Source organism: Suillus plorans, assembly GCF_016647745.1.
Source record: "Suillus plorans strain S12 chromosome Unknown HD556scaffold_51, whole genome shotgun sequence".
NCBI lineage: Eukaryota > Fungi > Basidiomycota > Agaricomycetes > Boletales > Suillaceae > Suillus > Suillus plorans.
This window is the reverse complement of record NW_024537435.1, coordinates 129947-156336: the sequence shown is the minus strand read 5'-3', so window position 1 is coordinate 156336 and position 26390 is coordinate 129947. Positions and strand designations below refer to the sequence as shown.

At 47.4% G+C, this 26390-nt stretch overlaps 12 protein-coding genes across 12 annotated transcripts; 5 read left to right on the top strand and 7 right to left on the bottom strand.

Moving 5' to 3' along the window:
- Positions 1-137: 137 nt before the first annotated feature.
- Positions 138-2556, top strand: HD556DRAFT_1446250 (uncharacterized protein; the record flags this gene model as incomplete). Its single annotated transcript, XM_041307053.1, has 9 exons — positions 138-368; positions 413-762; positions 820-982; positions 1033-1669; positions 1716-1753; positions 1808-1996; positions 2046-2189; positions 2235-2462; positions 2518-2556. 9 exons carry the CDS (start codon positions 138-140, stop codon positions 2554-2556), a joined length of 2019 nt encoding a protein of 672 aa, XP_041157290.1.
- Positions 2557-5501: 2945 nt separating this feature from the next.
- Positions 5502-6378, bottom strand: HD556DRAFT_1446249 (uncharacterized protein; the record flags this gene model as incomplete). Its single annotated transcript, XM_041307052.1, has 4 exons — positions 5502-5864; positions 5924-6085; positions 6142-6288; positions 6340-6378. The coding sequence occupies 4 exons, from the start codon at positions 6376-6378 to the stop codon at positions 5502-5504; spliced, it is 711 nt and encodes a 236-aa protein (XP_041157289.1).
- Positions 6379-6783: 405 nt separating this feature from the next.
- Positions 6784-7272, top strand: HD556DRAFT_1529060 (uncharacterized protein; the record flags this gene model as incomplete). Its single annotated transcript, XM_041309396.1, has 2 exons — positions 6784-7008; positions 7069-7272. The coding sequence occupies 2 exons, from the start codon at positions 6784-6786 to the stop codon at positions 7090-7092; spliced, it is 249 nt and encodes an 82-aa protein (XP_041157288.1). The 3' UTR covers positions 7093-7272.
- Positions 7273-8037: 765 nt separating this feature from the next.
- HD556DRAFT_1216731 (uncharacterized protein) lies at positions 8038-8259 on the bottom strand (the record flags this gene model as incomplete). Its single annotated transcript, XM_041296701.1, has 1 exon — positions 8038-8259. A coding segment is annotated over one exon (222 nt), but the record flags the coding sequence as incomplete, so codon positions are not given.
- Positions 8260-8408: 149 nt separating this feature from the next.
- HD556DRAFT_1219780 (uncharacterized protein) lies at positions 8409-8993 on the bottom strand (the record flags this gene model as incomplete). The annotated part of the gene is made up of 3 exons (XM_041296770.1): positions 8409-8556; positions 8608-8834; positions 8883-8993. Coding segments are annotated over 3 exons (486 nt in total), but the record flags the coding sequence as incomplete, so codon positions are not given.
- Positions 8994-10970: 1977 nt separating this feature from the next.
- Positions 10971-12440, top strand: HD556DRAFT_1310716 (uncharacterized protein; the record flags this gene model as incomplete). Its single annotated transcript, XM_041300445.1, has 6 exons — positions 10971-11118; positions 11236-11484; positions 11594-11804; positions 11910-12012; positions 12168-12274; positions 12326-12440. 6 exons carry the CDS (start codon positions 10971-10973, stop codon positions 12438-12440), a joined length of 933 nt encoding a protein of 310 aa, XP_041157285.1.
- Positions 12441-13764: 1324 nt separating this feature from the next.
- HD556DRAFT_1392715 (uncharacterized protein) lies at positions 13765-14330 on the top strand. Its single transcript, XM_041303594.1, has 2 exons — positions 13765-13929; positions 13976-14330. Exons 1-2 carry the CDS (start codon positions 13845-13847, stop codon positions 14290-14292), a joined length of 402 nt encoding a protein of 133 aa, XP_041157284.1. The 5' UTR covers positions 13765-13844; the 3' UTR covers positions 14293-14330.
- A 576-nt stretch (positions 14331-14906) lies between these two features.
- On the top strand, positions 14907-16622 carry HD556DRAFT_1537863 (uncharacterized protein; the record flags this gene model as incomplete). Its single annotated transcript, XM_041309671.1, has 5 exons — positions 14907-15206; positions 15265-15649; positions 15717-15889; positions 15949-16097; positions 16145-16622. The coding sequence occupies exons 1-5, from the start codon at positions 15084-15086 to the stop codon at positions 16620-16622; spliced, it is 1308 nt and encodes a 435-aa protein (XP_041157283.1). The 5' UTR covers positions 14907-15083.
- Positions 16623-17079: 457 nt separating this feature from the next.
- On the bottom strand, positions 17080-18799 carry HD556DRAFT_1446243 (uncharacterized protein; the record flags this gene model as incomplete). The annotated part of the gene is made up of 8 exons (XM_041307051.1): positions 17080-17277; positions 17334-17432; positions 17496-17571; positions 17625-17803; positions 17861-18023; positions 18071-18213; positions 18265-18441; positions 18494-18799. The coding sequence occupies 8 exons, from the start codon at positions 18797-18799 to the stop codon at positions 17080-17082; spliced, it is 1341 nt and encodes a 446-aa protein (XP_041157282.1).
- A 513-nt stretch (positions 18800-19312) lies between these two features.
- HD556DRAFT_1433408 (uncharacterized protein) lies at positions 19313-21630 on the bottom strand (the record flags this gene model as incomplete). The annotated part of the gene is made up of 8 exons (XM_041305217.1): positions 19313-19563; positions 19619-19673; positions 19725-19777; positions 19833-20276; positions 20329-20765; positions 20816-21127; positions 21182-21288; positions 21337-21630. The coding sequence occupies 8 exons, from the start codon at positions 21628-21630 to the stop codon at positions 19313-19315; spliced, it is 1953 nt and encodes a 650-aa protein (XP_041157281.1).
- A 461-nt stretch (positions 21631-22091) lies between these two features.
- Positions 22092-23905, bottom strand: HD556DRAFT_735370 (uncharacterized protein). Its single transcript, XM_041311463.1, has 5 exons — positions 23370-23905; positions 23021-23310; positions 22796-22967; positions 22374-22739; positions 22092-22318 (listed from the first exon to the last, which is right to left on the bottom strand). The coding sequence occupies exons 1-5, from the start codon at positions 23724-23726 to the stop codon at positions 22205-22207; spliced, it is 1299 nt and encodes a 432-aa protein (XP_041157280.1). The 5' UTR covers positions 23727-23905; the 3' UTR covers positions 22092-22204.
- Positions 23906-24267: 362 nt separating this feature from the next.
- HD556DRAFT_1392661 (uncharacterized protein) lies at positions 24268-26257 on the bottom strand. The gene is made up of 5 exons (XM_041303593.1): positions 25870-26257; positions 25547-25818; positions 25323-25491; positions 24887-25273; positions 24268-24835 (listed from the first exon to the last, which is right to left on the bottom strand). Exons 1-5 carry the CDS (start codon positions 26167-26169, stop codon positions 24713-24715), a joined length of 1251 nt encoding a protein of 416 aa, XP_041157279.1. The 5' UTR covers positions 26170-26257; the 3' UTR covers positions 24268-24712.
- Positions 26258-26390: the final 133 nt, after the last annotated feature.

Genomic DNA, 26390 nt, shown 5'->3' with positions numbered 1-26390 from the left:
TTCCTATGTGTTTATCTTTCTTTCATGCTACCTTTAGTATGTACTCAGACGCAATTATGATTATGTAACATGAATTATGTCATGTTCATCGGTATAACTTAGAGCTACCTTCATACATATTCAGGTCATCTGGTACCATGCCTCCAAGGAAGAAGCCCAGATGTTCTTCTCCAGATCTAGAGGCGCCTGCTCGCCGAAGCTCAAGACCTAACCGTGGCATTGGTGGTCATGCAGCACAGCTGCAAAGAGTTGGAGAAACAGTTGCTGCCCCAACAAGGAAGGGACCGAAGGGCGACAACCTTCAAATCAGCAGCTCAGAAGAGAATCCTATGGCTCCTTCGCAGCTTCAGAAAGGAAAGAAAAAAAATGTAATGTGAATCTTTTAAAATTATGTTCAAGCTAATTTTTTCAGCCTCCTGCAAAACCTCGCAGCACTGCTAAGAAAACCCTGAATGAACGCAGAATGACAGAAAATAGCCAGCATTCTCAGGCTCCCACTTCCCATCCGAATCAATACGTGGCTCACTCTTCTGAAAGGTTCGGATTCAAGGAACCTCGGTCTAATGGTCGCAAAATGGCTGGAAGGAACGTGGGTCAGCAAGATGCAGGTCATGAGAGGGAGTCTACAGAACGTGATAGTGGTTGCGAGAAGGAGAGGCGGAATACGGAGGATTACAGGGAGTTTGCGCCAAGCTCTCATGAAGGTGATACTTCTGACGACAATGCTGACTGTGATGATGATCCTGACAGTAACACACCGATGTAAGTGTTCTTCGGTCTATCAATTGTGTTATTCCTGATATTATGTTCTCATTGCAGGGACAGATATGCCGGTCAGCACACGCACCAGCGAACGGACGATGCAGACAATGGAATGGATTTTGACAAAAATATGGATCGACCTCGTCCTGATGATGAAGCTCAAGGAGGTGTTGAACCAGTAGCCTCAAATGACGAGCTCACAGACCCAGAGCAGGATAAAGTATCTACATTTTTTCTTCTCTATTCTTGCATTAATTATTTGTACTCAAGGCTTACGATGTTCTCAAGTGCCACCATGCAAAGAATGGGCAGCAAAAAGCTCCTTCACCAACCTATCTGTCGAAGGGGAAGGGAAAGGAACAGGCATGCACTTTTAAGCTGCCTGGAGGAGCTTCTACTGTTCAAGTGGTTCGTAGACGCTCACCTACACTTCACTCACATCCCTCTCATTCAAAGTCTCCACGTCAACAATCATCTCAGCAAGACAGATATGTACGCACTTCATCCTCACGTACACAGTCTCCTCTTCAGTGCCCATCTCGACCAATCACTTCCTCAAGTCGCAGTCATACACAGCCCACATCTCGTAGGAGCTCTCCACCACATTCTCCATCTGACCCTATTCTACCCTCAAGCTGTGAACGTTCTCGTACCTCTACACCTGAAGATGCTCATCAATCCAGCAACAGCAAACAAAAGGTCAAGACAAACCAAGAGGATCCCTCGAAGCTAGGATTTTATCCGCCCACTTGGCAAACATTCCTGCAGATGGCAAAGTTAGAGATGCGGTTGCAAGCTGTTCTAGCTACTCCAGTTCCGGAATCCCAGGAAGCCCTTAACCTTGCAAGAGAAGTCTTGGACACTGTGCTATGGACATACCACGAGAAGAAGATTAAACTCGAGAGAGGTATGTTCTTCCTATTCCACCGTCTACCCTTCTCACCGTTTGCAAGGCTACTTTCCGGAGTACAGCACACAGATGTGCCAGCTGGTACATTCTTTGTTTATTGATGGCTCATGCGCTCACTGATACCATGTCCATGAGCTTTGCAATGATCTCTTTACATTTCACACAGAACTCAAGAAAATTGTTGTCTCTATTGCCAAAAGGGCATACAATATCTTCCTGCAGGGCTCCACAATGCGAAAGGAGGAATGTCAAAGGCAGGTCACTGCAGCCGCCACTAGGCTCCTCAAGAGTGGTGACTACCTCCGGCTCCCTGACTCATCTGGTGTAGGTTGCAATTCCTAGTCATAGCATTGTTTAAAATTAATTTTTGCAGGGAAATTTCAAGAACTTCACGGCACAGGCTCTCAAGGACGCTTGTCTCAAATTCTACTACAGCAACAGTAAGAAAGCATTAAAGAACACGGACGAATTCCACCAAACAATCCCCATTAATGCAATGCTTCTTGTAGTAGCGGTGGTATGCTTACAATTCTTTATTTTTTCATCGCTGATAGTTCGACAGTTGAAGGGCGTTATCTCTGGCTTTCGTGAGACTGGCACCGACAAGGCTCCTGAATTAACCGCTGAGCAATGTAGGGCCCACTTCGTCAACTTATGGAAATCGATTGACACCCTGCTCAACGTTCTGGAGCGTCGCGAAGAGCTTGAAGACATGTTGGAGCAATGGGCTAGGATTGGCATGGGGGATTTCAATGAGTATGCAGATGGGAGTGCGAGTGATGCGGAGGATGTTAATATCATATTTTAGTAGTGCTCTGATCAATATGCCATGTTTTTTTCGTTAGACAATCATTACCACAGTTTGGATCATGTTTACTGTGTGAAACTGGAATTCAATGTATCCTTTGTATGGTCTGTATCGTGTGTGCAGTCTGTATCATGTGTGCAGTTTGTCTGCATTGTAACAAGATGTACAGATTGTAATTTGTAGGGGTATGTGACAGTATTGTAAAGGGGGGACTTCCTTGTGTAATTGTAATGCTTGTACAATACTGTACAATCTTGTACACTATTGTACAGGCGCCCCCTAGTTTGCTGATGTATGCTTGCACATATTGCATGCAATTATTTGCCCATCCAGGGCAGCTCCGTCCCCTCCAAACAGGCTTTCTCAAGCGGAGGGATCACCTCCACCGTGCAATGCAATGCACTCGCATCGTCCATGTTTGGCTCGTTACAGTTGTTAAAGGCAGTGTATAGGAATGGCCATGTTTCTGCAACAGTCGAGGCAGAAGCTGTGTAGTTGGATGTGTAGCTATGAGTACCTACCTATGTTTTTTTTTGCTCATTGTAAATAAATTTGGTTTGGTTCACGTTCGAACCTGAAATTAACCGGACCTGACCATTCTGAACCGTTCACCAAGGTCCAGTTCGAGGTTCGTTGAGTCTGGTAGAACCGGACCTAGGTCCGGTTCTTGGTTCTCGCTCGACCCTCTGTGAACCGGACCGAACCGGACCACGGCAGCACTATGCAGTTAGGATTAAACAGTGAAAGACTACTTACATAGGTATATTGTTGTACTGCACAACGTCACTGCGAGCAAAAAGGTTAGAGGTGCCAATCTGTTCACTGGGGCACTCATCCCCAGGATTCTCGCCTCGTTGTTTCTATCACGACTGAACAGAGAACGCTACCTGCAGATGGAAGAGAGAGTAAGTAAGTCCTGCCGGTAGTTGGTGAGCCGCGAGCCCAAAAGACATGAACAAGCCGCCTTATGCAGAATGTTGTCTGAAAGCTTTTGGGCAGGAGGAAGATGGAGCTAGAAGGATCAAAATCAATTAGTTGAAAATGCAATCACACCTATACGACGTTGTAGGACTAAGAATGCAAAAAGAATCACAGCGGTACACTGGTATCGAGATGGATGGATGTTAATGTCCAAATCCACAAATTTTGGGATGGAGGACGATCCCAGGATGATTATGGGATCGTTTTCCATGCATCGACTGATGGGAGGAAGGCATCTTGCATGCTGGGGATGATTTTGCTTGCAATGGAGTGGAGAGCAGGCCTATGTTTCAAGAGGACACGTCAGTGGAAACGGAAGAGGTATTTCAACAGCACGTTGAACTCGATCATCCAGCAAGTATATTACAATGACATGTAAAAATGTATCCACAAAATGAATTTATACTAGTTGCAATTTGCGTGCTTGCATGTGAAATATGAAATATGCAAGGTGTGCATGTGAGGTTTCAGCAGGTGTGCCATAGGCATGTGAGGAGCACAGCAAGCGCCATGGGTAGTAGGAAAAAAGTATACCGAGGACCAGGTCCACACAACAGAATGCATATATGGGTGTGCGGAGTGCAGCCAGTGTCGTGAATTGTGACCAAACATAAGGGAAATAATGCAGACTCCAACTTGTAGAGTGTGATACTATCAAGTAGTTGGCAACTTGTAGCGGTCTGGGAAGGGGTGCAGTGGTAGGAGGTAGCGAGAGGCTGTGGTGGGCTGTGAGGAGTTGCCAATGTCTGTTTGGAGCAGGCGGGCGCTGGGGCCCCGTCGTGGGCAGCTGCCGGGGGTCACCGTAGGTTGTGATGTGTGGGCAGCAGCGAGCTAGAGGCAGCTACCAAAGGGTAGGAAGCCGTGGTAATGTTAATAACCAGTCGGATGCGGGAGGTAGCGACTTGGCAGGTCAGGAACAAACCAGAGAAGACAGGAATTTGAAGGTAGGGAGAGAAGCCAGGAAGCGCTGGCAGGAGATTCGAGAAAGAGTATAGCACTGATACAGAAGCCAAGAGGGAAAGCCAGGAAGGGAGGTAAAGGTGTGGGAGGATGGGACGGAGGTGCGAGAGGGATGCGATAGGATGGGACGGAGGTGGAAGAGGGATGCGAGAGGATGGGACGGAGCGAACAAACTCATTGAACTAATCTTGGAGCGGCATTAGTCCTCGTTTGAATCCAGAGAAAACATTCAGCCTCAAGGTATACGAGTCTATGACAGTAAGCTCCTAGAGTTGGGCATATACAATGCAGGAGAGTCTTTGAATGCATCATATCGGATGTGCTGCATCAAAGATTATGGCGATAGAGGCAGTATGGAGGTAGTGGTAGCAGAAGAGGCGCAGGTGCCTGATGTGGGACGAGAGGGTGAACCGACAAGGATGAAACTAAGCGCTGGCCCGGGAGGTACAGGAAATGGCTTTGAATGCCTGAAAACACACATCAGCATCCACAAAAAAAGGCAAGCGGGTGAACACTTTTTGTGACCATATTCAAAATGAGGATATCACAATGGAAAGAGCAGGGACTCGATCTGCTTCGGATCGCATTGTTTCAGAAGAGCGGGAAAAAGGCGTGATAGAGATTTTTTCGTGAACAAACAAGTTCCGAAGTGTTGGCCACTTTTGCCTGTTTTGCTTGTGCCGCTGAATATAATTGTAAAGGAAGGCAAGAGCTGACTTTGATATCACTCTTTTGAATTGTCCTGACGTGCGTCTGCATAAAGGGTGTGTCATTGATGCAACGATGAGGGTTATACTATGTATAAAGAATCAACAGAAAGAATCCGGGAATCTGGTATGCTTTGCCACTGCTACTAGCGGATGATTGATGCTGACAGGATCAATATTGATGTGATCTAATGGGGAAAATGATGGGTGAACAGACGTTCGAGAGTCTGAGTCCGAGTCCGAGAAATGTGGTGGGTGAACAGATAGTATCCGAGAATTGAGAAGCTGAGTTCGAGAAGTGGAAGGTGGTACCGCTATCCTTTGGTCAGGGTTCATACTAACAATGACAGGTATGATATAGTGGACTCACTTCTCAATAGATCGGTCTCACGAAAGTGTGGGTAGCGGCCTCCCCATAATGGTTTGTTGGTAGTTGGTGACTGGCCGTTGTCAACTCAATTGGTGAGCATCCTAGAAGGGTATCTTCCCTGCTAGCACGATTTCCGGATGGCACTGTAGGACCTTCGTCGAGGAATTGATCAGAAACCTTATCTATAATGTCTGCAGCACTGCTAAGGTTGAGAACATGGGCGACAGCAGCATGGAGTGCAATGAGTGTCGGGTTCGGAAGGTGAATACCACTTTGAGAGCAATCGTGGAATCGGACGTCCATGAAATTCTCGAAACCAACCGGCATATCACAAAGCCAATGAATAGTGTATTCATGCAAAACATGCTTTCAAGTGCACACTGCACATCAGTATCTAAAATCTTATAACGAAAAACCAGACATACTGTGGGGTGTAGGCACCATGCGTAGTTGTCAAAGAGACCATGTAGTTCCTGTGTAAGCAGCATTCCATTCTCTGGCTGGTCAATCATCCTGGTCATGTCGTCTATGACACTTGTAGGAAGCTTGGTATAGTGCTTAATGATGTCAAGTGTTCCTGCGATGTGCTGCAGCAGAACAATCAGCTGAATTGGAACAGCAACTTGAGAGCTGAAAAACGTACACTTCCAGGATGGTTGTGAATAATGGATCTTCTCAGGATGTGGGCAGCTTGGATAAATGTTTCACGGACAGGACCAGGGGAATGTGCTGTATGGACCAGGTTTGGAGCTCCAGTAACAACACATTTGTCACCGTCTCGTTTGATGAGCTGGACCATCTTTAAATGAACATTCTAACAAGGGGAGACACTGCAACGCACCATACTCCGAAGGTGGGAACTTCGCGCCGATGGGGACATAGTGTCAGCAACCATTTGGGAAATCTAAGAAGTAAAGTGCGATGGTTGCGGGAATGTTCGGGCGCTCGCGTGGCTTTCGCCTATTTCGCCAAAGGCCATGTGGTTTGCGCTTAGCTCGCTTAACCTCGATTTGGCAACTCGCGTGGTTCTGTCACGTGTTTTCGAGCGCCGACTCGATTTCCATTGCCCATAACCATTAGAGCAGCACACTACGCAGGATTTTCCCTATTGTAATTGTTTATGGTACATACATACAGTAAATAATAAAACTAAAATGGAACAACAAATATATGTGGTGAAGGAAATAAAAGAGATCAGGAGAAAATGACACAAAAAAGTTGTGAAACATCAAAAAAGGGAGCAAAAGACAGATACTCAAAAATTGGAGAATGAGAGGACAGGAAAATGGGAAACTGGGAAACAGGGAGAATGGGAGACGGGAGACGGGAGACGGGAGACGGGAGACGGGAGACGGGAGACGGGAGACGGGAGACGGGAGACGGGAGACGGGAGACGGGAGACGGGAGACGGGAGACGGGAGACGGGAGACGGGAGACGGGAGACGGGAGACGGGAGACGGGAGACGGGAGACGGGAGACGGGAGACGGGCTGTTCACTGTACCGTATACGGTGTGCCGCTGAAGGTACAACAATTCAGAGAGTGAGTCTGAACAATGTTGGGTCTTGCAGAACCTAGCTGCTATTCGACCCTAAAGGGTTTCTGGACCAGGCTCAAGGCTCAGAGAAGAGGAAATATGATAGAAAACTACTGAAGACTCTGACTCCTACTGGTAACTGGTGAAAAGATAACTTCCTTATGTAAGCTACAAAAGTGCCAACATAAGGTAAGGTAAAAACAGTCTCTACAAGCCCAGCCAGAAATGAATCCCTACACCGCCGTATGAAGCTAAAACATAACCGTCTATTACGGATGAAAAAAAATATGCTGACGGTACGGTACGGTGTGCTTTACGGCCGTATACGGTACATACGGTACATTAAACGAGGTCTTGGACTGCAGCACGAGCCAAACGAAGCTTTGCCTTCAGCAACATTAGCGTCCTGATTGTCTCAGGCTTGAGGCTTGCACGCCGCATAGAGACTGTGTCCCGACCCCCAGAAAAAATACGTTCAACGGCAACAGCAGACCCTGCAAATAGCGCGAAGACAATAATTAGATACTATGAATGTTTTAGATAGGCTATACACTCACCAGGGATTGCAAGAACATCACGCGCGAGACGAGAAAGGTTGGGAAATTGTGCACGACGACCTGCCCACCACTGAATGGGGTCACAAGTATCGAAATCCTCCTGCGGGAGCTTCAAGTAGTGCTCGAATTCATCTATCGTCACATTCGATCACTTCTTGTACCTTGCTGTGAAGTTGACCTTCGTCGGAGACTGGCGCCCAGTGTTCTCTTGGCCTGCTTCAGTGGGAGATGACGAAGGGATTGATTGTGCCACCCTTGTAGCATACTCCTTCTTATAAAGAGCATGCAGATTGCTCTTCTGCGTCTCGATATGCATTTGTGCGGTGATATCATCTCCGCAGTCGCTGTGGAGCCCATTGTACGAGATGCGGGGGTCAAGAACTTATGGAATAGTTGATTAGCTAGCCAAACAAACTCGCAATGAAAGGTAACATACTTGAAGCCCAGACGTAGAAAGGCGACTCGTCAATCTTGAAGTAATAATCACTGAGCTTACGATGAGCACTTGTTAGCGCAGACCGCAGCTTCACTGGAGCTGAATCCGGAAGTTCTGCCAAGTCATCTCGAATCGACTCCTGGAGTCCACGGAATATTGCGTGTGCGGTAGATAGCATGGGACGCTTTGTCGTGGACATTTGTGTGGTAGCAGAGCGAAAGGCCTTCAACCATTTTGTGTGAGTTCGTCGTCGGTAGGTGGGGTCCCACGGGACTTCAAGAGCAGATATAGTCGATACATTGGTGGAAAATGAGTCTTCAGATGACCGATCAAACCTGAAACTAGTAAGAAACAAGACATGCCGTCAAAATGTAACATACCATTCAAACTGCTTTTCATCGCACGCGTGATGGTAAGGACCTTGCGGTTGCCCAAATAGCATTTGTAGTGTTTGTCGCCAACGTCGCCTGCTTGTCCGTCGGAATTCATCTCCACAAGCTCATAGAAATAATAGATTGGATTGCGCTTGCTGGCCTGCTAATGATTTGGAGTGACCCGAGTTAGAATAGCTATAAACAACAGGAAAGAACTCACCTTCAATAGTCGGGGAAGAGCTGAGCTCGTCGATGGCTGTAAGCTACCACTGTCCTCGTCATCTACTTCCTCCACGCGAGCACGCTTGGATGCCTGGGAGTCGCTGGTGGCAGGCAAAGGTCGGTTGGCCTTGCGCTTCGTTTTCTGTCGGAGTTGGCGTGTGTCGTTTCCCCCTCGTTGTGGTACAGTTTTCGTAGGCAGCATTGCAGCAAGCTACATAATTAGTAAGACCAGTGAAGAGAAACACGAGAAATAACTTACCTCCACATTTGTTATCTCCTGGACATCACTGTTAGAGCCTAATGACTCTGACTCCGAGCTAGAGTCAGAGTCATCCCCTGTGAAATCACCGTCATCGGCATCTGAAGGGTCAACTGGGAGAGATGGAAAAAAGTTGTCATTGTTGATAATGCCAGCGCTCTTCTTGGGTAAACGACGAGATCGGCGATGGCGACGCAGAGGCTGATCATCACCTTCACGTTCAGCCTGAATTAGGGCGTTCATGCGGTCAGGATTCTTGGGACGTTTTCCACGGCCAAGAACCACCTGAAAAGCTTGATCCTCGGCGAGTGCACATGTGTCTGGAGCGTCAGATGACATCGAGTAAAAATACGGGAACTGGGAGGGGGGAAAGCAAGCAATGGGAGGAAAGGAACAGCGCCAGGAGATATCTTGACCGGTATCATGGTTCCTCCTGGATCGGGGCAAAGTAATCAAAGAATATATGATCTGGACATGACATAGAACATGTTAGAGTGGGGTTGATTAGAGATTATAGTAGAAAACATACCACTGGCAGTACTTTGAGGATCTCCATAGTGTGAGGATCAGGTCCGGAATTGACTTGTTGCGAAATAAGACATGCGGCTACTGCATGTATAAGTCTGAAACTTACACCGTAATACGGCCGTATACGACCGTACAAATACGGCAAAATACGGGGCCTTTATACCCGTACCCCGTCCCGTCAACTCAAGGTTGAAACAACCAACGGTACGGGTACGGTGACCGTATTACGGCCCCGTAAAGTCCCGTCGTACGGCGTACGGTGAACAGCCCTAGACGGGAGACGGGAGACGGGAGACGGGAGACGGGAGACGGGAGACGGGAGACGGGAGACGGGAGACGGGAGACGGGAGACGGGAGACGGGAGACAGGAGACGGGAAGCAGGGAAAATGGGAAAATGGGAAAATGGGAAAATACATACATTTAATGATACTGTTACATATTTTTTGTAATTTTACTTCTGTCAAACTCCTGCTCAAAGAATGTAGAATTGACTGATCCTATGTACTACTTTTAGTTTTTTTGAAATGCTGCTCATAAATGTATTTTCAAAATCCACTATCAGGGCATGATCTTATTCAAGATACACAATTTATTAGGATGCAGCCTGAGGCCAGGAAGCCAAAGGAGGGCGCAGCCCTCCTTGGCTTCCTGTGACGAAGGAACAACACTCATCAGGAGCCTTCAGAATTATTGGGATGAAGCTGAGGCCAGGAAGCTAAAAAAAGAGTGCGAAGCACTCTTTTTTGCTTCCTGTGCCGAAGGCAGAACGGGTGTGGACTAGTATGGATGGTGGGAACAGAGGACGTTGATTGTGGAGAGTTGCTAGGCCTAAAGGCCTTCTTTACTTTGCTACGATGAGCAGCAGTCACACTTGCAAACAAAGAGGATCACATACATGGCCACAGTAAAAAGTGTAACCAATCATGTGCCAACTTCATTAACTCAGGGGCGGAGGAAGTTGAATTAGACATTTTCGCCTTTCTGTCAGCCGCTATGATTGCACACACTGCGTAGTGTGAGCCAGTTAGCAGTCCAGCTTGCTCCGAGCCGTCGATCATTGCATCCAACAGCTTATATGTGTCGATTTCGTAAGGGTGAATTGATGTTAATGAAGATGCATTGTCCCGAAGAATAGACTTTGCAAAACGCTTTGACTCATGATTCGTCTCCGGCGCAGTCCCACTTATCATGGAAAGAAGTTCACTTTTGAATGAATCGTCGTCTAAAAGGGTGAGGGTGCTTGCGCTGGAGGTACTATCCAAGTCATTCAAGTTGTCGAGAGACATTGGAAGAATATTGATCAAGGTAATAAAAGGCACAGAGACAGTGAGATGGCAGGAGGTACGAGAATGAGCGTGTGGGATTCGGCAGTGTGGTACAAGCATATGGATGCTTAGCATATAATAGAACAATACTGTGCAGTGTCCAATCAGCGGCAATCACATGCCAAGATACAAGCATGCCTGCTGGCAGGAGAGCATATATCAGGACCCTTGCAATTTCTCAACCTATTCCAATTCACGAACCCTGTAGAACCGCCTCATGCATCTGATCCTGGGATGACTGTAGCAGAGACGGAAGAACTCATGAGACAGCTACAGCTTCGACACCGCTTCGCAACTCCCAATACAGGAGACGAGGACGAATATACAGACAGGACTGCAGATGACATTGATGGATTTATTGACCCAAGTCTTCGCAATGAGGGTGAGTGAAAGCACAGACTGTGAGATTGTAATAACACACCCGCTACAGAGGATGGCAGCTTCGCTCTGCTTTCTCCCATGTCCTCACCCCTGCTGCCTCACTCTCGGCCACCCGCAGATCCATTTGTCCCATCTGGACAGACTGCCGCTGCCTCTAGCTTGCGTGCATCTGCAGCTTCAAGTTCTCGCACCACTTTGACTACCCCTTCATTACAAGGTTCAACTCCATTGTCCGATGCAGTTGGGAGTCGTGCATCTTCCACAACACCAGCAAGCAGCGTGTTCGAACAGACACGTCATCAAACTGTGTGCCCTGCACAGATGATTGATTTTCGCGCTTCGGAGATACCTGCCATACCTCAGACTGGTTTTTGACAAGGAGACAAGGTTTTGCAGGGGCACGATCTAGCTCAATCAGGGACCAATCAACAATCAGCGACTGCATAATGAGTACACACCACTGTATTTTCTGATAGTGGCCACTCTCGATTCCACCGGCCTAGACCTTGCCGCGAAAGTTGACCGGTTGTCATTGAAGTGCAGATTAGAAGCTCTGAAACCCCAAGTCCAATATCTTGTCGAAGAGAACGAGACCTTGCAAGCAATGGTTAACAAACATCAGGCTTCGATCGAAGTACAAACCACGATCAATCATGATGCACATCATGTCACCGAAGTGAATACAAGGTCACTGATAATTGTGGCTGTGTGCTCCACAACAATACTGCGAAAAGCAAACAATTAAGTAATCATCATATCGACGAGCGCGCGCTCTTTTTTTTCTCTTAGTAGGTCACTGCCGTGTGCCAGTCCTTGGGGGAAGTTTCTGACAGTCACTAAAGTAGTGTACGCGAATGCCCCCTCGGTGTCAAGAGCTAGTCACGGGTTTCCTAATGTAATGTGGCTGTTTCACAAGTCACAGATTCGCTGTCACTTTTGGTTTGTACATGTCTGTTCTTTCTACCGAGTCTAACTTGAATTTTTGAATATAGTCCACCACTTTTCTGTTGCCTCGTCAAGTTTCACTAATCGCTGATCCCCAACACGAAGATATTCGTTGGGGTGACTCCACCGGCTCCAATCGTGTCACCTCCCTCAGAGGGGAGTGTTGACTGGCAAGCTAACCTTCAAGCGATTCGAAACCTCATGGGCGCGTTGTGAGCATCAATTATGCATGTGTATCATCATTTTATAATCCGTCATCTTAGCTGTGACGGCTACGACACTGTCTTACCACTTACTCACCACCTCCGCTGCTGGATCGATGATGACAGACTCGATGACAAACATTGGGGTGCCGAGATGTGGGAGGTGGAGTTGTAGGAGAACAAGAGGTGGGCTCCGGCCCTTCTTTATCCTCCTTGTTCGGCACACCTTCTCAACGCTAGCGCTCATCAACAAACGGAGACGGAGAGAACCATGCCTTTTCATTGCTCGAGACACAGACGTTCATGACCTCGACTCAATCCATACATTCGCTAGCAATGTCTTTGTGCAATTATTTTCTCCTGCTTTTACTGCGCGAACCATGAAATTGGCTTCAGACGGGTCTTCCCTGCCCGTGGACTTTGAGCTGACTTTATTTTCCGAGGCTGTAAAGAATGTCGACTGCACCATCATGCAATCTCGGGAAGTGAAGTTCGAACCTTGACCGCACGCTCAATGCGTTTCTATCCCTGTCAGGACCGTGGTTCATGGAAGTCCACAAGGAAAGCATCAGAGTAGCTGGTCAGGAGATTTTGGTACGTGTTTTTACCATCTTGTGTACTACTAGTTCTTTCCCTCTTTCCTTTATCATGAACCCCCGCACTTTGTCAAGATGCTCTCAATCCTACATATGCCATGTTTTTCATTTTTGACATCCGTCCTCAGCTCTTCTTCCTTCTATTACCATTTAAATCAGCACCAATGCCTCCTGCACGGAGCTCTATGGTGAATGCCATGGCTTCCACCCCAAGTGGTGGCAAGATTTATTACATCATTACCTTCAACTGCGATAAGAGGGACGAATGTACCCGAACTCGCTCTCAGCCCCAAAAATAACGCTTTTAGGGTCATCGTGGCTTTCAATGCTGCCACAATGCACAACTAAATCGCATCTTCTCCGGCTCGGCATTCTGCTGTCGGCTCTCCTGGCGGTGTGTCAGACTAATCACAGTGATGCCAACGCAACTGTAAGTCTCGCAATACAACGCCTTAGTATTACTGATATGATACCTTCCCTTAGCTTGGTAGTTCGTATTGCTTTCCGCACTATCGCATTAAGTTTCACTGTCATCTGCTGCCGTGGTAGCTATATTGTCAGAGCAATGACCACTTCCGGGATGCGAAGGACAACAGCCTGAGAACTAGCGAACAACAACAACTCATCGAAGTTGCAATTGCAATATGCTCACCAGAACAGGCGCTTGGCGCTTTTCACACCAGCACAGGGAATATATGTCTAAAGACTCCGTAGGTCAACTTTGGGAATGGTAACTATTTGATGTTGAGGTCGCCGTCGCAGGGAAAACTTCGAAGTGGAGTTCAGTTTGTTGGAGCGGAAAAGTTTATTTTGCCCCTCCTTGAATAGTTCAAGGACCGTGCAGGCTAGCTCAACAATCGAGGACCGCTTGTAATTGCTCAACCTAGGTACTGTGACAGCCTGGTTCCTTACATAATCACGAACAATGATGTCATTTCTGCTATAAAGCCTATTGACTTTCAATTCCACTCCACCATATCATCATGTCCTCTTCCACCACAGACGACGCACCCCGCCCTCCTTCAAAGACCGTCGAACCAACCAAAGTCAACACCGCACCACAACAAGGTAGGTACTCTATCCATTCGATCTCACTTAGACTTAATAAACGCAGCTTCCACTTCACCTGGTGACGGCGCTCATATTCCCGCAGACCAGATTCGTGATCCCTCCGAGGTCGATTACAATGACCCCAATATCAACGTGGTAGAGGTCCCTGCAGAGAAAAAACGGTCCCCCACATTCAAAGAACAAGTATTTGGTGAGCGTCACTCATACAATTCGAACATACAAACTGACACCGCCGATAGGTTATGCCAAGGTATGATCCGCATCGATTGTAACTTATTACTCGTTAATTACCTTGCACAATTGCACTCAGGTCATCCGTGGAAAAGTCAGTCACTTGCTCGCCTGCTATTGTTCTCTTGATTTATCTGTCTACAGGCTTTTGGTAAAACAAATGTCAAAGAGCACGGGGAACAAGTGTTGCGAGGTGAAGAGACCATTCCAGTGAAACGCCGTCGAGGTTCCACTTCGGATTGATATCTTGGTCGTGTCAGTGGCTTTCCTTGTACTCTATCCTATTAATCATCCGTCACCGTAGACCACTTGTGGTATTGTATAGTAGGACATTCAAGGTATAACATAGTTACCCACATGAAAAATTATCTTCCCATCGCCACAAGTATAACCAGTAATATACGAGATTTCCCGAATGTTCAAACGTTCAAACTCCACACTTGACTGCTTCAGGCATATGCACTTAGCTTGAAATGGGTGATTCCCTTGATTATCACAGGTGAGAGAACGAAACTGGTAATTTGCGTAAAGAAAGATCGCCCGTGACGATTGCAAGGAGATACTGGCGTGTGACCCATTCAATTCCGTTTTTTTTAAAAAAAAAATGGATCCCGGAGAGAATGTACGAGCTCTCTACATTACGTGAAGGGTTGAAAGCAAAAGTGAAGTTCGTTGAAGAATTAGAGTGTTTCCGAACGGCACGTGAATCAACACAGCTCGAAGTATTTTCACCCGCCTTGTGGCGCTGTCACAAAGCCTAATTCCAATTTCACCCCTTTCAATAGAAATACAGATACACATACTAATTACCGCGCTCAACATTCCTTCAGTCGGCGAAAACACACGGGAGCGACGCTTAAAAGCGGAAGGCTTTCATTAGCGTGTTCTCGCTTGAAACCCCCACTTGGACAACCACCATCATGACGTTCTTCGTGCCATCTCCTTCACCTGTCTTCGATGAAAAACATATCCAAGAGTCTGTCCCACCTCTAAAAATGCACCCAACCAACCCAGTCGTCTCTAGCGCCGAGTTTGTCCTCGAAGTAAGTTTTCATATAGACGTAGTCCGAGTGGAACTCATTTTAATCAACGATACACTAGCAAACAAACATCGTCAAAATCAACGACGATGCGGTCAAAAAAGCCACACAATACGTCAATTCAATCTTTCATATAATTCGAGAGCATTGCGCATCTGACCGATTTACGCAGATTTTGAAACAAGTGTCTTCCGAGCCCTATACTCCGCGTACATGGCGCACGCACCCCTTGCACATCTGTCCGCCGGAGCCGTATGACCCTGACGATATACTCACTGGTGCATGTCTGAACTGGATATTCCTCATCTCTTCTTTAAATTTCAGTTTTTGGTCGGAAAAGGAAGGCCAACAGGATCGGTACGGTATTGAATGGCGGACTAGCTGGGGTAGCGAGACAATGACTGTGCACACTGGATACTGGAGCCTAGTTGCTGCTTTGAATCGAGGTGGGCAAACGCGTCATCATCTTTTGTTTCTTATTTGTAGTCCTGAATCGGACCTGATGGTCACTAGCCTTAGAGGAGGGTATACCCATCATCGATCCCCGATTTTATTCCTCCGAGACGCTGTGCCCGGACTCGCTGATCGCGCACGTATTCCGCGCTGCACCCCAATCGGCTGAATCGATGCCCCTGTTTAATGAGCGTTTAGCGATCATGCGCGAAGTCGGTGCTATATTGTGCAACGTAAGCTTTTCCCCCATGTGCATATTGCAGGCTGGTTTATGGACACAATTAATGTATAGAATGAATTTGGAGGTTCATACCTAGGGTTTTTACAAGCCTTCCAAACAAGATACGACAATCAGGGCACGGCGCTCGACCTCGTCCAATTCGTCACAGATTCGTTCCCGAGTTTTAGAGATGACCGAATGTTCAATGGACGACGAGGCAAGTCAATATTAATCATGGCACCCAACCAATATCTATCAATTCCACAAGACTGACGAGTCTGTGCTTACCAGTATATTTCTGGAAACGGCCCCAGATCCTAGTAGCAGAGACCTGGGCAGCCTTCTACCCCGAAAATCCCTACACCCCACACCCGATCTTCCCCGGCCTGGACGGAGCACGCATCAGCGCCCTAACGATGTTCGCAGATTACCGTGTCCCCCAGATCCTGCACCACCTGCGCATCCTTGCCTATCCCCCATCGCTCAAACACGAGTTGTGCACCGGAAAGTCACTCAGAGCTGGATCGAGAGAAGAGATGAGCTTGCGCGCGGCGAGCATCGTTGCTGTTGAACGCATGCGAAGTGAGATGATGAGGTGTGGGTCAGATTGGGAAGCGAGCTGTGTTTTGATTGATTTCTATCTTTGGGATTTGGCTAAGAAATTGCAGCGGGGGAAAGAGTGTCTTGAGGGGATTGAGACTGAAGACATTTTGCCTGTCCATAGGACGAGGAGCATTTGGTACTAGATTTCCTGAATTTTGGTAGATGTAGACTTCGTTTTACTCGTATTCCACCGATATTTCTTTTAGTCTCTTTATTAGCGATAGGATCATAGATTTCTCGTGTTTCAAATGTAGAATGTAGACATGCACAGTGACGAGTTGCACTGAATGTCTCCGTCAGCTCGTTCACACCTCAGTTCCTTTGATGCGACACGCCATTCAAAGTTCCGGCCTATGCCGCACCAAGTGAACTCAAATGCGCGGGTTTCTATGATGTTTAAAATAGCTGAGTGAGAAGAAACCAACACCGACCCTACCCTGGTCATGACGCACATGTGGATCATCAAAACGCATACGTACGTGTGTACAGAGTGTACGACGCAAAGAACGCATGGCACTTGGCTTGCGATAGCGTCAATAGTCTATGGTGCGGTATGTAAATGACAATGATTGCAAACCACAAAGTCATTCATAATATCACTTAACCGAGTTCTGGAGGAGCCCCAAATTCATCTGAGGAAGATATCGATGGAGAACCAGTTTGGTCAATGTATCCGACAATGCCAGATCCATCTCTTGGGCAGGGATCCGTTGCAAGTTGGACAGGAACTGTGAGCCGCAGTTCCTTGAAAGGCGATTTAGAGATATCGGGGGGAGTCATGGTCAGGACTATACAATCCTTTATGACTAGGTCTCAGCTGAAGCTCTCGACAAAAATGTAAAGCAAGTGCCTACCTTGATGGAAAAACCACCCGCCCTGAAGCCTCCGACCTTTATATCAGGACTGATATAAATATCTCCTGAGAATGCAATCCAGTGTGCGCCGCCTTCACCCTATAGAATCACGTTAATCATCAAGCGCCCTTTGCCAAATGTACTGCGCATTGCGTGACATACTGCATGTCTGAAAGCACCTTCGCCAATATAATCGACTCTCCAGATGTCGGTGCGGGTGCCAAGTATTAAAGCATTGCTGTCGAGCGAATTATCAAGTACAGTTACACAAAGATCACTGAAAGAACACACCGAACATCGACAGTCGTCTGCCTCAACAACTGTATTTTTGTATGCTGCGTTTTCAGAGACGCGGTTACCACCGGTCCCAAAGGCATAAACGCAGCAAGAGACATTGCCGAAGACGAGAACATAATGTGGAATGGAATGGACTCGTGTATGCAGAATGTTCGACTGGCTGGGAGATATAACTGATGCCCGGAAACCATCAGGATTGATATATACATTCATTCACAACATCAACCAACCTTTACCATGATGTCGTGTCCTCCTTGATTTGCGTGAATCAAAGTCGGAAAGACCTTCCATTGCGAGGTCTCGATTATTCCCCATTGACCGGGTACCAGAGGTGGTGGTAATGGGGAAGATGGGCGAGTGCGAGGAAGATATACAAACGGAGTCGAAATCGTCCTGTAAACTGTGAAAAAGGGTTCAGACAATCCCACCTAGAAACACACCAATCTCCGCCCCTCAACAAGGACGACTTGACTGCATGTGGTATGATGTTTGGTTTGACAGCAATAACACTGATGCTATAATTAATCCTCGCCCGAAATCCAGGCAGGCCGGATAGGTGGGCCTCATGGCTTGGCGGGAGAGGCTGTGCTCGTAATCGTCAAGGTGCTGTTCAAATTTCGCGCCGTTTACATACATAGGATTTTCCGCCATCTGAAAAGGTGGTTGGAAGAGAGAGACTGAATGAGAGCGACCGCGGACATGGCGCTTCGTAAACTCTGTCCTTGACCCACAGAATTGTCTTGTTGAGAAACAGCTTGCAGTTTGTGGTCCCACTTTCAGCCAATTCCTCCATCATGAGGGTTCCTTCGATCTAAGGGGACTGTATCAGAATAAACCCCTATTCATCTGGCTAATCCGCTCACTTGAACTTCAACACTGGTGATACCATCTCGTTTGTGGATGTCGAGGGTACCCTCCACAGATGCGCCATAACCATAGACAGGAAACGTGACTCGGTCGTCTTGGCCCGCAAGGCGAAGAGTCACGCCACCATTTTTGGCTTGCTTTACAAATTCACGCGGCGATCGGTTGGGATTTAGACGCGCATTGTAAGCTAACCGGTATTCATGAGCCTGAGGAACAGCGGTATACGTCGGTGAATGGACCTGTGATGAGGGAGAAGGGTACGCGGGGAGAGTTAAATTGGTTGCAGTCACGGTGGTGGACATGGTAGTGCACTAGCAAAGTTCAGAAGGATCCATTTCCTTCGAGTGTTATGTGGAACGTCGAGCACCATGCGGGTGCTCGGCTATACTTAACCCTGGCTTCCCACTCCCTTCGGCGTCCACAACTAAATGAGTATCAGATTCGGTGAAGACGGTGAACTAAAGTTCGGGCGCTTCCTCAACCTTGGAGTTATGTTTCAATGGTGAAAAAAGGAAAATCGGGCCCGAGCTCAGTTCTCAATATGGTGGTCAAGTATGCTACACGGGGCTGTTCGAATGATGCTAAACATGTGGAATGATGTGGACAAGATGACAAGAAGCGAGCAAAACCATAATATGCACCTCGTGGCTGCACGGTTACAAGTGTGGCCAATATCCCACACGGGCATTCGGCCGCTTATAATAACACTAACGTACGCATGGATAAATAATCACACTCGCTTCTACTAGCAGGAGCCTCCAAGGAGTGTAAGTCGTACACTTTGTCGTCCCTACGCGAGGCTTCAAGAGAAGTGCCTAAAACCCACCCTTTCCACGAACTCGCGCGATACTCCCTTGGATCCCTTTGACCACCCCTCGAAATCCCGACCCAACGCCAGTAGAGTCCGTAAGTGGGTTGCCGTGCTTATCACGGTATATGCCATCTTTCTCCAACTCATGTAAATACGTGTTCTGATTTCTCCGGATGCCATCAAACCATTCCTGACATACTATTGGGTTGTCGACCATAACGTTCACCTCTTGGCTGTGATACCAAGACTGCGTGTCTGAGAATTTTTGATGAACATCTGTGAGTGGTCTAACGGTGAAAACGACTTATACCTTGGTTACCGTTGCCTACGATCCCAACAGAATCGTCGATGATCATTAGTTTCACCTGAAACCAGGTAAGGGCTCCGCTACTAGCTTCAATAAAGATAGGACGAACATGACAGTTCCGTTTCTGCGCGGATGCATTGATGGGCTTGATTTGATCCTTGCCTGAGATGATTACAGGTGAGTACTCAACAGACACCCTCGCGGGAGAAGCACATACCCGTATACCAGTAAAGTTTGAGGTTCTCTTTCTCCTCGTCAATTAACTGTGCGAACATCGTCTTGGATACTTCCTCATTCGTGCCGCCCTGTCCAGGAAGTGCTTCCCCACCATCATTAAATCCCACGTCTATATACAGTGTGCACTCGATGCCGCGCCTGACTGCATCCAAGATGCCTTCAACTACAGGGACTGCATTTAAAGTCGGACTTTGAATGAAAACCTTCCTTTGGGCGTATTTCAGCCCTGCAAGCCAGGCTGCATCCTGCGCGTTGTGCAAACCACTGGCGGCATTCCCAGGATTTCCGTTCGGCGCACGGTTTACCAATACCATGGGACATTCTCCATGATGTGTGTGGAGAATGTGCGGGGTGTATTCATCTCTGGACGATGCTGGTGGCTCATACGATATAGTGGCATGTGTATCTGGTTGATCTCCGGCATCTACATGGTATCAGACCAGGGAACTTGAATGTGAAACGAGACGATGGCTTACTGAGGTGCTCTGTAATCGTCTGATAGGTGCCGGAGATGAATGGGACTCCTGCAGGTAGAGACCCAGAAGAGGCAGGATCTTCCCTTTCTTCTTTATCCAAGTCTCTGTCGTGTATGCCGTCGGCCTCCTGTTGCAGTGTCTTGAAAAGTTCCGCTCCTTTCCTACCATCCAGAATCCGGGTCGTGGCGTATTCATTATCCATTCCAAATTTGTAGCCTCCCTCAGGCGGCCGGTACCGAGTATTGAGCAACGGAAGGGGTGGGCGCATGGGCCTGAACCAACTGATGAGAGCAGTGTCATACAAACTGTCAACAATCGGGCCCTCTAAGTGGATCATCATCTCCATATTAGGACGGTCTTGAATATTATTTGAGTTCAGGAGGGCCACTTTGCGATCCACGATCATGAACTTGCAGTGGAATGTCCCAAAAATAGGTCTTTGCATCATATAGTAATTCGCATATGAGAGACAACTGGTAACACTCACTGATGAAAATTTACCAATTCGAAGTCGATTCCCGGCATGTCGCTCCTCTTGGGAAGCTTGACTTCATCACTGGCCATTGCTGCATCGTCGACAATAATGTGGCTTTCCATGAGCATCTTTAAATTTGCACGGTCGTACATCATCTTCACCACGACCTTCTTACCCCTTTTCATGGCTCTGCGCGAGAGTTCGAGTAATGCATCGCATATCTTGCTAGCGGACTTGGATGCTTGCCAAAAGTTCGTTGCCAAAAACACCTCCGACTCAGCACGGACGATACAGTCATAATGATGCTGTATGATATCCGGAATGCTGCTCAACGCATTAGCGAAAGACGAACAAGCAAATAAGAAACCGTGGAATTACACAGAAATAATGCTCAGGTTCACAACACCTCTAGAACCCAACAAGGGGGGTGATACCACACCAGCCCAAGGATTTGTATCGAGCGTAGTAAGTACGTCACAGTAGATCTTTTTATGCAATGAGTCAAGATTATACGTCTGCCGCACTTCACTCACCTTCAAGAACAGATCACTTGGCCTACTGCCAAAATCTCCGCACTCGGCAGCGCGGTCGAGATCTGTTTGTGTAGGTTCACCGGGTGGAATTCGCTGTGTCTCGTTATCATTTCCGTGCTGCAGCACGCCCATGAATGTCTCCAGATAACCTGTGGAGGACGCAGGCTTCTTGTGATGCTCTGCATAGAGCGTTTTCACAAGATCTCCGGGTGATGATGCCGGGGAGGCTGCGAGCGCCGCAGTAAGCGTCTTCTGGGAGTGAGTTAGCGAGTAGGCTTTATCTGAAACGGTCATTGTGGTGTTGGAAAGAGCGTATAGCTGAGCGCAGCATGACGGAGTCGATACATCACGGAACTTGCTCCAAATTTCAAAAGTCTCCAAGCAGTACTAGCACTACGCCACGAACCAGTTGTGTCATTGCGCGGATGCAATCTGTATGCAAGGCCACGTGCGTGGGCCCGCTGAGCCCCTTTCGAAATTGGACGCTCCTTTGAATCTGCTGAGTTTTATGAAAATATTTAGAAAATTCCACATGAAGCCTGAGGCCTGACAACTTAAGCCATTAAATTCAAAGATCATTACTAGGGAACTTGAATTGAACCTGTGACACAAGAACCTAGTAGGAACTATTTGATCGGACATGCGTTCAGCAGAATTAAACCAGAATCTGATGAAGGTATGGAGACCGCACGATATGTATGATCTTGGTACAGGGGTACCAAACTTATAAGAACCATAAGTTAGCAATATAGCACGAGATAAGTAGTAGATATAATAAAGAGCAATAAGGATATAGCAGATGACGATGTGGTTGTGAATATATATACAGTGCAGTAACCAAAACACAATGCGATGAGAAATAATAGGTTTATGAGCGATCGACCCATGGTTCTGTAGCAAGTCGGATAGGGATGACGCGTTGAAGTGAAAGGTCAGGTCTCAATTGACCAGGAGGCAGTAGTAAGGACAGCACAATGTAGTCCTGGAACCCACTTTATGAGTTCGATTTCAGATTGTTTAAAGACACACTAGCTCACCGAAGTGCTAATCTGGCCGGTATTGAAACCAGTGTTCAACACGGGAACTTCACACTGAAGGTTGCCATTCCAACTCCATGTTACAGGTTCTTCTGATTCTGAAATTAGGACTTTGGAGGTGGGTGATGATTGCAGCGTCATCTGTCCGCGACCAAGAACTTGGTCGTGACTGAATGACGTGCCTTGAATGTTGACGGTAGTCTGCCGTAGTATAAACACGTTTAAGACTTCTTTTATTTCCGAGGGATTTTCGTGAGGAAGGAAGAGCTTCGCAAGGCTATGCAAGAAGACTGGTGAAGTCTCTAGTCGCAAATGGAAAGGTATCTTTTCCGAAGCGGTGAACACACGGACGGACGGAAAGAATAACTTGAAATAAACTAGTATCAGTTTCTGGATGATCGATCGCGACGACATCAACCTACATGACAACGTGCTGATGATGCATCGTTTCCTGTACCAACGGTCGGCTTTGTAATCCAAACATCCTCCATCCAATCCTCAGGAGATTGTTTCATCTCGCTAAAGGAATCTGGGACTGGCCTTGATGGCCGTACCCGGGGGCGGTATCTGATGTGAATGCTCATGTATGCCTCCCTAATGATGATGGTTTCAGTTTCCAGATGCATCTGGATCTGCTGCGCACTCGCCTCGAAAGCTTTTTTCCAATCATTGGAACATTCCTTGACTTTGTAACGATGATCTGCAGTGTGTACACTATGGCCACGCGTTGCGGTTTCGGTAACTCAAAGGATGGCGGCAAACGGAAAGGACGATCCTGGCCACGCTCTCGATAGGAGGTTGGGAAAGACATTGATAATGGCATGATGCTGGGACAGGTTTGTCCATTCAGAGTAGAGCTCTCCCATAGGGTCCGCTCCTTTGAAATAATAGTAACCCCCTTGGATGGTTGCCCTGAAAGGTAAATACGACCTTCAAGCTAATGGGTGATATTAGAGATGACGTAGTGGAACACCGAACACGACAGATCCCACATACCTTCGCTGCAACAGCTACAACTCTCCGGCGATTATCAAGTGCAACTTCTCCTCGGATAGTACTCCCCAGACCATAGGATGGATGGCGATCCTCTTCACGACAGTCCATCAATTTGAGGGTCATCCCTCTTTGCCGGTAAGTGAATGATGCATTGTCCCCACGTTGGATCAAGCGAGGCGATCTTTGTATGCACTTCTCCCCAGGAAGTAGTTTGGAAGAGTAGTCAGGTGCAGGCTTCGATGGTGTATACTCCGGCAGCAGCTGAACGGAGAATGTTTCCATGTGTGCAGAAGATATGTGGGACACTTGGAGGCTGAACGGATGGATACCCATGATGGATAACAGCTTTATACCCATGTCACGGTGAAACCAGTGGTGTTGACAGTTGCATCATTTTCGGACAAAACGTGGATCCGGGAACAGCGCCGTTGAGCGGCTACCGTGATGCGAAAAAGGACAGGTGCTTTGCATCAGGATCGAGTTGAATACATGGCGGTGGCCGGTGAGACCGCCGTAACAACGCCATCCTGTGTTTCTTGCTATGCTTGGTCAACGTAAGGGAATGCGTGAACAACGCAATAACAATGATCAAATGATGTAAACCTTGGCGCAGTGTGACCTATCTTAGGCACACCCGGCGGACGCTGATGAGTCTGACAGGGCGCAGAGAAAACCCTTTCCCAACACTGAAGCAAAAGCTCCCATTGGCAGCGAGGCCTCGACTGCCATCAATGATGCTGTTCTCAGAGTGAAACGCTGCGAAACTGCAGATGGATCAGTATGACGGGACGCGTATCTTAAATTCCGAGCCAGGCGCCAGACTTTCAGGGGCAGTGCCTTGCTTGAGCTGATGCGGCGTGCCCTGCAGTGGCTCAGTCACGGTGACACTGATGGGCGCAGGAGCAGTGCAGCTCAAACGTAGTAAAATTCTATTTTTGGAACTCCACTGGCCGAAGACCGAGGGACAAGTTGGCTATGCTTTGGGTACAGTTCAGACTGTTCTACTAAGTATTTTTCATGGTAGATACAATGTAATACTTGAAAAGAGAGTATCATGATCTTCTAGTTTGCGCGCTATTGCAGCAACTATAGTAAAACAGTCCCCAAGCGGCTCTTAACGGCTCCCGGGTAATAATGCAGTGCCGGAACCAATCACCTACTACTAGTAGGAAATATAAGCTAGACAAATTGGTAAACGTGCTAGGAGCTTAATGTAAACTTGCTATGTATAAAAGCTCGACCAATCATAAAAACAATAGATCCGGAATATAATAGAGTAGAGTATGCGGAAGAGAGCCGTGCTCAGTGGGTGGGTCTTGTAAAAAAACTGGGTCCTAGCCATATTACCAAGTCACTACGTGATCCGACCATGGGTCTGTCACCAGACGAATCGGATGAAGGTGTTTTGATCCAAGAAGCGGGCACTTGAGTGGTTGCAGAGGTTCCAGGGAGAGCACGATAAAATCCTAAACATAATGTCAACAGGGAAATCATAGGAACCATGGTTCAAGACTCACTCTAACTGAGAGCGGGTTTGTTGCAAAGCTTCCGACCGTGACATCTTCGGTGTATCGCAGTTCCCCATCCCAGTCCAGACAGTCAATGCCCTCCCCAAGGGGAACGTTGCGATATGAGTGATGATTGTCGGGTAGAGGGGAGGAGTATGTCAATTTGCCTTCTCCTATTATTTTATTGCTCGATTTTTGTTCTTCAAAGATTTTGACAACTACTTGACGGAGTAAGTATACGCGGATGGTGATTTCCTCTGAGGAGAGCACAGGAAGGCCATGCTTAGGTGCAGACTTGTCAATGAATGGAGCTAATGAACTCGATGGGGCACGCAATTGGAGGTGGAACGGTATGGTCTCAGATAATGGATAAACCTGTGATGAAGGAATAAAGAGCTACCACAGCAGTTAGGAAAATGACAAAACCACAATTTGAAAGACTTACAAGACATTGTACCGGCGCGAGCCTGGAATTTTGTGTTGCATTCATGGTAGAGAGTACTTGATGCCATTCTTCGGGGGAGCTCTTCACCGTGGTCATGAACGGCACGTCGCTCGGAAGCATAGGTGTGTGTGGGCGAGAACGCGGATGATAGCATACGGGTACCACGAGGCTGTGGATTGTCCAATCAGGAAATGTGAAATTTAAACACTGCTATTCATGCTCACCAATCACTAGAGCGAAAAGATGATAAGAATCGTCGGGGTCTTGAGACTACGACGCTAAGAGTGTAGGTGCACGTCGCTAATTTGTGCTCGAATGAGGGGGGTAAAGGCTGCGATTTACTTCTATCCATGAAAGTAGAAGGAAAGAATATTGTAAACGGTAGGGTCATAGGACAAGGCTCGGTGGACGAAGAGCTCCACAAAGAATACGAATCAGATGCAACCAATGTGGTGATGGCTGCCCCTGATGTCTCAAGACGAAGGTGACCCTCGAGCTATTAGGGAAATAAGATAAATGCTAATGTGAAGAAAGATGTAAACTCTACCTTCAAGGTGACCTCTAGGAGGCCTTCTGAACTCCGCAAAGATATGTGACCTCGAACGAGTCCATTTCTTCCGTAAACAGGCGTTATGCTCCCCGGCTGCTGATCTCTTAAAACAAGTGTGGTGCTGTCTGTTATCCTACGAAAGACTCCGGTATTCAAAGCTTGCAGGGACCGACGTCGAGTCTCTTCAACCGTTTGTTCCCCTGGGAGAAGCTGTGTCGAGTATGACGGCGATGGTGGGGAAGGAGAGTATGACGGTGAAGGTGGGGAAGGAGTATATGAAGGGGGAATAGACTCCATTTTGATATCGAGGTATGAGGCGTTGGATCTCTTACACATTTTGGTCAATGGTGTTTATAGCAACCCAAGTATCCATTTCAGCGTTGACATATACGCACGAGTCATCCTGCGTCAGGGGGAACATGATACACAGACCGGCACCGCAACCTTGTAAAGATCGTTGTCTAGCTAGTACTAGTGTTTGATGCAGACTGACTCAGATCCGCGTTAACGATCAATGA